The sequence below is a fragment of the Rhodamnia argentea genome, chromosome 9 (genome assembly GCF_020921035.1).
Source record: "Rhodamnia argentea isolate NSW1041297 chromosome 9, ASM2092103v1, whole genome shotgun sequence".
NCBI lineage: Eukaryota > Viridiplantae > Streptophyta > Magnoliopsida > Myrtales > Myrtaceae > Rhodamnia > Rhodamnia argentea.
Window position 1 is genome coordinate 22,316,301 of NC_063158.1, and position 11,334 is coordinate 22,327,634.

The 11,334-nt window shown below is 39.0% G+C and overlaps 1 protein-coding gene across 1 annotated transcript; it reads right to left on the reverse strand.

The window, feature by feature from the left end:
* Positions 1-6,841: 6,841 nt before the first annotated feature.
* LOC115739665 (WUSCHEL-related homeobox 9) lies at positions 6,842-9,814 on the reverse strand. The gene is made up of 4 exons (XM_048285341.1): positions 9,538-9,814; positions 8,229-9,107; positions 7,487-7,686; positions 6,842-7,091 (listed from the first exon to the last, which is right to left on the reverse strand). The coding sequence occupies exons 1-4, from the start codon at positions 9,674-9,676 to the stop codon at positions 7,086-7,088; spliced, it is 1,224 nt and encodes a 407-aa protein (XP_048141298.1). The 5' UTR covers positions 9,677-9,814; the 3' UTR covers positions 6,842-7,085.
* Positions 9,815-11,334: the final 1,520 nt, after the last annotated feature.

Sequence of the window (11,334 nt, forward strand, 5' to 3'; positions counted from 1 at the left end):
ATTCTAGAGTAGTGGAAGAGGCATTCAACTCAAATCTCAACCCTCACTCTCATCGCAAGACAGATTTTAGTAACCCATTGTTCAACAGTTGCGGTTGAATAAGCATTTAGCGCTGGAAAATTAATTTTGGACAATCGATGTTCAAAATTACATTCGGATTCGGTAAAGGCTCAAGTTTGTCTCGATAATTGGACAAAGGCTCAATTTCTACAACAAGAGATGGATCGCCCCGTAGAAGCCGAATTCTTCGATGATGATGATGGAAGTACCACAGCCACAACTACCGGAACGAGTAGCAACGATTGACGATAAGGTAAGTTTGGGTTTTCAAAGCTAAAAAAATTATGTATACTTTGATTCTTCTATCCCCAAAAAGATATGTAGGCGCTTAATGATAATTCATTAAGTTCAAGCCCCCTTCCCCCTCCCTTTTTTCCCCCAAATTTGATTACAATGTAAAATTTAATTATAATTTATATTTATAATTTATTATTTTTATTCCATAATTTATTATTTAAAAAATAAATATAAAAATTAGAACCGGAACCGACCCTTGAATCGGTCCGGAACCACCGTTTCAGAATTGTAATCGGGACTACCCCTTAAGGGGCCGGTTCCAATTCGGGGGTGGCCACGAACCGGAACCGTCGGTTCATGAACCGAAATCGGCCGATTCCAAATAGTGGCCACCTCTAGCAGCCATCTAGATTCCCTTCTCAATCAATTTGGGCACCCGAATCCACCACCCATTCTCAATGCAAGAACTTCTCATTTCACAATTGTCAACAATTTCACCCAAAGTATAAAAGCTAAAAAACAATGGTCAACTCCCAATTACTAAGTAATCCAATCCAACGGCCAGAATCGGTTTTCCTCTTCTTGTTCTCTTTTCAATTTATTGACTTTAAAGAAAAACGCATCAATTCCCGAGGAGTATGTATCCGTGGATCACGGCCTAGCATTTAAATCAACGTAGTGGTGCTGTCTCCAACCATCCAAACAAAATTAAAAAAAAATATTGAATTCCAAAATTAATGTCATCTTGTCATGCCACAATAAGTATTCATAACAGAATGTTTTCGTTATGTTGAATTATTTTCTGGAGTCTTCTAAGTGATCCAACACTCCGTTCAAATCCCCATGTCATCACCCATTTATGATCTTGAGTCCTTACTGAAGTACCCAAAAAAAATGGAACGAGTAATTTGGGCACCATTATTAAGGATGTCAATTGTTCAATTCCGTTCTATTTTTCAGGAAAACTAAACCGAATTATTAGGATGTACACTTGAACCAAACCGAATCTCGCATTGAGCTGAATATGAATCAATTCGGTTTGGCTTTTGATTTTTCTTTTTTTGATTTTTACTTTTATTTTTATTTCTCCTTTTTCAGATTAAATCTAGTGATTCAAAAAATTTTGGTTCGGTTAGCCGTTCGGTTCAGTTTTTCAATTCGGTTTTGACACCCGAAGCCATTAACAATCGCTAGATTTAGTCTGAATCGTGCATGGCATACCATAGGAAAAATTGGGTTTGAAACTTATATGGATGGTACTCTTTAACTAAATCAATTTATGGCTAATCCCCTAATACACTAGTTTTGCTTATTGTCGTAGTAAAATTTTGAGAGAGATATTTCAAGCCAATCGCATCATATTTTTCGTGTTTATTTTACACTAGTGGTATATCTTATGTATCTTATTTTACGGGAAAAATTTGAATGAGAGCTTGAAATGGGGGCCATACTTTTAGAGGAACTCCGGAATGTACTTTTTTGTCTCGGATAATACTGCTAGAATGACTAACTTAGTCTCCAATAAGCTCTTGACCTCACCAGCCACCGACCGGATCTTAGTCGGCCAACTTGCACGTATAGCTCATGTGTTTTAGTTTCTTCCAATCGAGTCGCCTCTAATGTTGGCGTCCAAAATTGGTGCATGACTGCAAACTATTACGAATACTCAGCAAAAGCTCGATACCTTCACCTGGGAAGATCACCAAGAAGGAGCCCAAGTCCGAGCCCGTTAACATATATAGTAGGACTCAACTTCACTCAAAATACTCAAAAGTTTAAGCCAATAAGTTATGAGTGAATTAAGATATATTAACAGCTTAAAACCACATCAAAACTCTGATGTGAGACTTCTCTAATTCAACTCGGACGTGTATCTCAACAATCTTTTTATCACATGTGAGTTCGGTGTTAGGTACACTCTCCTTTAATTTAGGTATCCTTCTACATCAACTTATCTCAATTTTCAATCTCCAAGATGCAACTATTCACAATAAACAACTAACATCAACTACTAACCTGGGATTGTATTACCTATGATCTCTATCTCGTATTATCAAACCAACTGTCCATGGTCTCCTCTCGCCAAACTCGCGTACTAAACCAACCGCCCATCGTCTCAATTCACCAAATATCGAACAAATTGGGGGATGGACCATTGGCACTAATACTATTATTGGGAGCCCATAGCAAAAGTCCAATACTTTCACTCAAGGTGATCGCCAAGAGAGAGCCCAAGTTCTAGCCCGTCAACATATCCAGTTAGACTAACCTTACCCCAAAAGATTAAACCAATGTTATTAGCCAATTAATATATTTAACTGCTTTGATACCATTTATTAAAAGTGCGCAGCAGAAATTCAATACATTCACCCAAAGAGATAGCCAAGAATGAACCCGAGTACAAGCCCGTCAACATTTCCACTAAGAATCATATTCATTCAAAAACTTAAACCAATGAATTATAGATTTGTTAATATATAGGGAGCTACTAGCTCGACAATCTGACAATCTTGTCGGTTATTTCTGACCACGCAATCTCTCAATCAATGATTGCTTTATGCAAAACACGCGGTGATGGTGTATAGATTTACGGTTGATATTGTATTATTCCCGACAAGATCGTTACGAAAATATTTTCCTAATATATATTAATTGTTCAACACTATATCAATTTTCTAATGTAGACTTTTTAATAAATATTCATGTGTGTATCTCAACACAAACAACATGCTAAGACGAAAAGAGAAAAAAAAGCCATCGTCTTGGTGGGGGGTTCAAATTGTGTAGGCTCATAGAGGGATCTATGAAGTGAAAGCCGACGAGAAAACACGATCGCAAGAACCGGGGATGTTCTTTCTTTTTGTCCGTATGTAGCCGATGCTTGAAGAGAAAGAACAAGAAACGCAATAGATTTTTCTCTCTACCAAACGTCTTGATTTAACATTGACTTACCCCCGGATACATCCCTTTACGTTTTTCTTTTCATGCAAAAATATCTGAAGACAGACTAGACCGGACCAACCACGTCACCATCACTCCTCCGTTCTGCGGAACCTTATTCCCTTCCTTTCCGCCCCGCGAGTGTCCGTCATCCACGTCTCTCTCCCACTTTAGAAGGAAAGCCAATGTTGACCTTCAAAGAGAAGTCATCTTGATAGGGAGGTTCCATTGTAATGATTCTTGATTCGGATGATGGTGGTGTTACAAGGGAGAAATTGTGTTATTTCTTTCGGACCGACCGACGCGGAGGGATTCTTTCGAGTTCCGACACTCTATAAAATGTTCAAATTGGACCGTAATCGTTTCATCGTTACTCGTATCCCTCGAAATGTCCAACATCAGCAATGGCTCGTCACCGTAGCCCCGCGGAGATGCTCCTAATTGGGTCAGATTAGTCACTCGAGATATGTCGAAATTCATCAACATAACACAAGTAAATGTGCTATTTCTTCCGAATTGGCCGACGTGGAACGGTTCCGTTGAGTTGCAACACTCTCTGCAAAATGTTCAAATTGAACTATAACCATTTCATGTTACCCGTACCCCTAAAAGGTCCGACATCGGTGAGGCGGCCGTTACCGTAGCCGCACCGAAATGCTCCTAATTGGGCCAGTCTAGTAACCCGAGATATGTGGAAATTTGGTAGACCTAACACGATATTAATATATCTATTCATTATTGATCTTATACTATGTATTTTTTTTTTTTCCATTTTCAAAACCTCAAAAGCGGGAGGGGTTAGCTATTCGTTATATCTCGATCACTCAATCAAACTCAAAGACTGTTAGAAGCGGTTCGCACATAAAAAATATGCACCAGTCCCACACTACAACAATTGCCAACCGCAACCACTCCCATCTCTCCCCTTTTCCCTTCACCGAAGCCCCTTTTTACACAGTGCTTCTAATTTCCCCCACCATACTCGAAGTTCATAACACAACAACACGGATGCCGAAACCTTCGAACAAATAGAGAAATTAATACTTCTTTCTGCGTTTGACGAGTCGGACCCTTTTCAAATACGTGCAAGAAAGATAAGGATTGGGAAAAAGAAAAAAGGGGGCAGTTTGAAAGTGTGAGTGGTTTTCGGAGATTCATCGGTCTTCTTTGGTCACTCCAACGTTTGCTGAGATTGGCCAATCTTAGCCTCCGCGGCCTCTCTTTTTCACTCGTTTTACTAACTCTAGCCACTTGATTCCTCTCTCGCGGTCCGAGGGCAAGAAGTGGTCGAGAGGGCTTGGATATTGAGCGATTTCTAACGGACTTCTAAGATGGCAAAGAGGCAGGAATGAACCGAATTGCACGCCGAATACGGGAAGAGCTTGCCTAAAATATATATGCAAAAATTGGAATTAACTCACGTAGTTGTCAATTGAAATGGCAGCAAGTTTTGTTTTGAAACTCCATAGTTGAGCATTCTTAGGCTAGAGTACTATCGGGATGAGTGACCTTCTAGAAAAATGTATTCTTGCATGCCAAAGAACAAAATCGTAAAACTTGATATGAGACAAGCTAAAGTAGACAATACCTCGAGTGAGTTAATACATGCAATGGTTCATCGGTAACTAAGGGTGACAACTCAAATTAACTTGACCTTGCATTGTATATACACCATGTCAATCAAAAGTGAATAAGTAACTAAGTTTTTTTTTTATTTGTTTCTTACAAATAGCACAGATACCCCATCATTTTTCTTGACCTTGCTTCACAATGAATGCAGAATTTTTTTTTTATGAAAAGCTTGTAGAATACTTCATGTATTGTGATTAATTTGATAGAACTTTTGGAATATGCTTATGTGATAGTTTTTTATTTACTGTGAGATTGACAGTATATTATGAACCATAAAAATTAAAGAGCAATGCTATTTTCACTTCTATTTTGGCTAAGACACTCCTTTTTGCTAGTTAATTTACTAAAATAGCCTCCTCTTTCTTCAATTAAATATTTCTTTTTCTATCAGGCTAATCCACAAATCTTATTTTTAGTCGATCCTGATAAAAACGGAAAAGGAAAATTGATCACAAAATAGAAAATATTAATTTGTTAGAAGCAAAATAAAATGTCGAACATATTTGTATTTAAATATGATTAAAATAGATAAACACAAAGGAAAAAAAAACATGAAATTTCATGCTGTTCAACTTTTGATATAACTTCGACCAAAAAAAAAACTTTTGATATAACGAAGGGAATTAATATCGATTATAAATTCAATCTCATAGTAAGTGGACAAAAAATTTAAAATATGCTTAAAATTTTCCCCAAAAAAACTTATGCTAGTTTGAAAGTGTAGAATGTGTAAATAAATTTTCAACCCTATCTTGCAATTCATATTAAATGTGAAAAGCTAAAAAAAACGCACAAATAAGCGATTCTTAACTTTAAAAACCTACAAGTTTATTTGAAAATTACCTACAAAATCAAAATATGCGTGATAATTATATTGGATTTTAAATTTCAACTTTGAAATAAAGTTTTCCTTAAATTATTTCATAAAAAATCGACAGTTAATTGTGTATTCATAAGCCGTTATAACTAGAAATTTCTAATATTTTATATAGATTTCATAAATTAAGAATAACGAACTTCTCTAGGAAAAGTGATAACATGATGTATTATAGAATGATATTTTATTGAGTGTAATTTGACATTTATATTGTGAATTTGATATTCGAAAGGAAAAATAGAAATAAATGCAGTTATGTTAGTTAGGTTGATTAAAAAAAACAATAACTTACCAAGGAAGAAGGGTATTTCGATTTATTGATTGAAGAGAGAAGTGCCTTAGTCAAAATAGGAGTAGAAATAGCGCCACCCAAATTAAATAACAAATAGATATATTGCGGGATCCACTCCTTCTTGAATTTGTGGCCAACATGCTATTATTCTCACAGTCATCCAAAAATTGTTATGCTAGCAAAATCCTAAAATTTTTAATTCCTTCCATTTTCCTTGGGCACGCCCCACAAAGCACATCGGCTAGCTAAACATCTCCCAAAAAATCTAGGGTTGGGGATCCAACTCGCCACCTCCTACATGCCTCTCCCTCGCTAGACCATGACTAACAGTTTAATTACAAAGTTTCTTTGCCCAAATTACATTTATCATTTTAATCGTGTAATCAAACGATCCAGAAGTTACACACATTAGTGAAGGAATAGAATTTTAATTTATCGGATAATCACACTTCGGTCTCACCAGTGCCGAAACTCGAGTTGGCTACTTCATTCCTACTTCTCTTTGTCGCTGATTAGCTGATCTTGACTGGGTTTCGAAAACAAAGTTTATTAGAAAATTAGCAAATGTCCAATTAGGAAACGTTTCCACGAACATCGAAAATGATATGATCACCCCATGCTCGACTTCCGGGACACTAAATGGCACAGCCATGTCACATTGCCATTACATGATCATCGCCTAGGGTTTCCAGCGTTCGTCGCAAGTACACAAGATTAGACGAAGCAATCACACTTTGTGGACTAAAGAAAGCGAGAATAGCAATAAAAAGGAAGAAAATGGATAACAGAAAACAGAAGCAAAAGGAGCATCTGACCTCCATTCATATGTCGATCTTAATGTGTTACACAATTCAGCAAACTTCAAGTTCTCCAAGACCGACCAAAAACCCCATTCATACGGAATTTTAACTTAGACCCACTGTAATGTAAACCCTAATACATAGAGAGAGAGAGAGAGAGAGAGAGAGAGAGAGAGAGAGATGTGAAGTCAGCACAGTGACCAAAGCTTAGACAGCTTCTGCTTTCCTCCTCAGCCTCCACGCGTGTTCATATCTGCAACCAGAGAAAGACGCAAGCGAATCGAGATCAAAAAGACAGTAAATGCTGATTAACAAGCAAAGTTCAAACTCAAACAGGAACTAACAAATCAGTCAGTTCTTCACTGCCCAACACATCTTTTCGCGTGTTCATATCTGCAACCCGAGAAAGACGCAAGCGAATCGAGATCAAAAAGACAGTAAATGCTGATTAACACGCAAAGTTCAAACTCAAACAGGAACTAACAAATCAGTCAGTTCTTCACTGCCCAACACATCTTTTCGATTCACCAGTCAAAGTTTCTCTCAACCCTTTAAACCGTGAAAAGATCTTGACCAAAAAGAAAAAACATATTACGTCAGGAGTAACCCGATTCTAGATAAGATAATGATGATGATGATAATAATCACCAGATAATAAGAGGCGCCGTGCTGGAGCGGCTGAAGAGTGAGACCCCATTCATTGGTGAGAACCAGCTGACCCGAGGCGTTGATGAGCACCGCGTCATCCCCAAACGCCGCCCTCACATTGAGCGGCCCGGGCGCCACCTGGAACGCCATGTCATTGATGAACACCGTGGATTTCGCCTCGTCACCGGCCTCCGGAACACCTGCACGCACCCTATCATCTCTATCCTCCTCTCAAGTCTCGACTCTAACGCATGCATTTGCCAATTTATACATACGCTTACGCACATGAGTCCAAAGCAGTGGTCAAATACATTTAAATTCAAAGACTTCGTTTTCTCCATGCACACGTTCGTCTAGACAGAGATTCCCAAAACCCGGATTCAAAATCTAATTCAGACTCTTCACCATTGATTGGAATAGTTACAAGCATTCAAATAAAAAATTCTTTGTTTTAATACATCAATCACTTCCATGAGACCAGACCTACACTGACGTGAATGTATAACACATGATCTTTAAACAAATTTAGAGAGACAAACATATATTCTTGTGTCCTTGCTTATCCTCCTTTTTGACCTACATTCTGTGTTTTTATCTAATGTTTCCAAAAAAAACCTGGCGCTAATGTCGCTGCACACCTATTAGGAGGCAGACATTGTCTGCTCACACCATTTAAATACTGACTTAAATATAATTAGCGCAGAAATTTTTGCAGTCGGATCAAAGTGAAGAGCTTTCTCACCCTGGACATTGTGGATGTTGGTGCTTGGAAGATGAAAGCTAGTAGTGACAGTTGTGGGAACAGCACACTGAGTCGTCCCTATAGGGTTGATCACAGAATAGTTATTACCCAGAGAGCTTGTTGGCAATTGCATCATCTTCACCTTGTGATGATCACTTTGCCCTAGTTTCTCAGAAGCAGCTGCATTGTTGCTGCTGTTGTTGCTGTTCATGATCTCACTAAGTAGAAGGCTTGTGCAAGGGCCGATATTAGGGCTTTGTTCATGAGAGACTTGAACCACACTTGTCGGTGGAGAGAAGCAAAACCCTTGACCAGCTTGAGTGAAACCACAAGCGCTCACGCCCTGATGACTTTGTTGGGGGAAAAGCAAGGACGGCTCGGTGAAAAAATCCCCATGATGGGTCTGAGAGAAGTAGGCCTGGTTCATGGAGAGAACTGGATTTGGGATATCGAGGGCGTCCGAGGAACATGGGCCTAGGGACAAGTTTGTCTTCTTGGACCCAGTTGGAGAGGTCCTCTCAGACGAGGAGGACGACGAGGATGAATTAGGAGCTGTGATGGCGGGCGACATTGAAGATGTCATTGGATGGAGATTGTGGTTGTTGTTGGTGCTGGTGTTTTGGTTTTGTTGTTGCCTCTGTTGTTTCGAGGTCTGGAGGTGACGGAGCTTGTGCTTGCTTCTAGATTTCCGGTTCTGGAACCAGTAGAACACATTGGCGTCGCCGACTTGCCCGTACTCCTGCAATTGAGCCCTGATCTTCCGAATCTCATCCCTCGGGGGGTTGACCATCCCGGAGTCGAAGATCGCCTCGAGTATGCGGATTTGCTCCGGCTTCGGGTTCCACCTTGGCTTTGGCTCTGGGGTTCGCTCCTCGCAGCCTTGAAAGAAACACAAATGAGCCCTCAATTATACAACTCCGTCAAGCTCTACACAGAAAACCCATGAAAAAAGTTGGCCAGGACACTCAAGTTCGATTGTTTCGTATTCCATTTCTGTTAATGGAATTCTATGTAAATCCAAGAATGTTTAGTTGTGTTGGGTCTTGAGAATTGATTGTGAGGACCAAATTACTTTGCCAAAATCAAGCTGAAAATGATGGAGGAGTAAGATCAAAGCCATGATTGGCAATATCATGGGTTGTTTTTGCATGGCGGGCTAGAGAGATAGACTGACGAGTCGAGGATCAAAAGGGGTCCAGAAAACGATGAGAGAAAATCATAACTCATATCATATATTCTCTCAGAAAAAGGGTTAAAACCTGCACAAGAGAAAAGCAAGTTTAATGAAATCAATTGATATGGTCATCACCTGATGAGTAGGGCGAAGTTCTGTGGCATCCGCTTGATGACAGGAGAGAAGGGTTGAGATCATGCTGCCATTGATGAGGCTGCGTGTTGCAGGGCTTGGACTTGAACATGCTGGGCCAGTGTCTATTCGACGAAGCCATCGATAGTCTCTTGCAGCAATAGGAATATGAAGAAGATGATCTCTCTGAGCAGTCAGCCAAAGAGAGAGACACAGAGAGAGAGAGAGAGAGAGAGAGAGGGAGAAAAAACGCTGCAAAGAACTCTTTTGTCGCTCTCCTTGTTTTAGGGTCACTGTAACTTCGATAGCCAAGAGCACCTCCTCTCTTCTTATAGCCTCTTCACTTTCACCTACCCTCTGCAAAATTCAGGCCATTTTTTTTTTTTCCAATTTAGTGCACAGTCCTTAACCCATCCCCCACCCAAGAATTTCATTTTTCATAAAGAAAATGAAAGAGGAAGGAAAGAAAGAAACCCTAGCCGATCACACCCATCAAAAAGAAAAAGAAAACCCAATTATGAGATGTGAAGATTTGATTTTTAGTTGAGTAAAATAGGCAAGACCAACAACAGGAATCGCCTGCGGAGACATAAACAAGAAAGGAAATGGGAATTGAATGAAAAGTGTGGGATGAGTACAGTAACACCCATACCTTGGCTTCGCCTTACGTATTATACTTTGGCGATAGGACTGAAAGTTACTACCATTGCTTGCGTGCATACGCTCAAAGTACAATAACTTTTTCCCCAATTCCTTCCCCTCAGGATGAGAGGCAGGGTGTACATGGAAAGCTACACATGTTGGGATTTTTATTGGGAATTTTTCAGGCTGAGAGAGAGAGAGAGAGAGAGAGATGTTAATGCAGAAGCTATGTGGGTTGAAGAGAGAGAGAGTGCAACTTTGAGTCTTGATCTGATCTGTTTGTCTCTTTCTTTCTTCTTTGTTTGTTGCAATTACTGTTACTTTTTTCTACTCTCTCTCTCTTTCTCTCTCTCTCTTTACATTGTGTCACTTGGGTTTGCTTGCAGGGAGTATTAATGGGGGAGTGAGAAGAAGAAGAAGGAGAAGAAGAAGAGAGATTATTCTAATGGAAGCGGTTGTTGCAGAAGTAAATACAGGGGTGGTGGTGACGACTATGAGTTAGTCTTAGGGTTTGAAAGTCAACGAGAGAGAGAGAGAGAGACACTTTTTTAGGGTTTGTTTTTTGTTGTTTTGATTGATAAAAGCGGTGGGAAATTAATTGCGAAAAAGGGGATTTTGTTATTTTGAGCATAGCAAGAAAGGGCCTCTTTTCTTCTTGGTTTGGATTGACTCGAGGTTAATTAATTAAGTTTTGATCACTTAATTAACCCTTTGTTTCAAATGATGCATTTCCATCGGTCAATCTTTCCGAATTTTATCTCAAAAGAATGTGTTTGTTGAAACCCTTTTTTGTTTCCTTCTTTCAAATAACACTAATGTGGCAATGGCATACACTGGACACAAGTCTTGATCTTCATCATCCATGTGACTATGTGAGTAAATTCTAAGGAAAGCTGGACAGAATATGTAACTCTGAGTTGAGTTTAATTTACTTTTTCGGCTCGATTGTCATAAGTTAAAAATCATAAATCAGTTTTTTGCAGAGTCAAAACTGACTTTTATCAACGAGAAGATTGTTAGGACTCATTCTTTTATGGATTTACTATTAGAAATTCAATGTGTAATCTTAGTATTTAATGTGTATTCCTCAATAATCCCATTTTTCAATTATTCAACCATTTCATATTACTAAATGGAAATAATACCTTGTTAATTTAT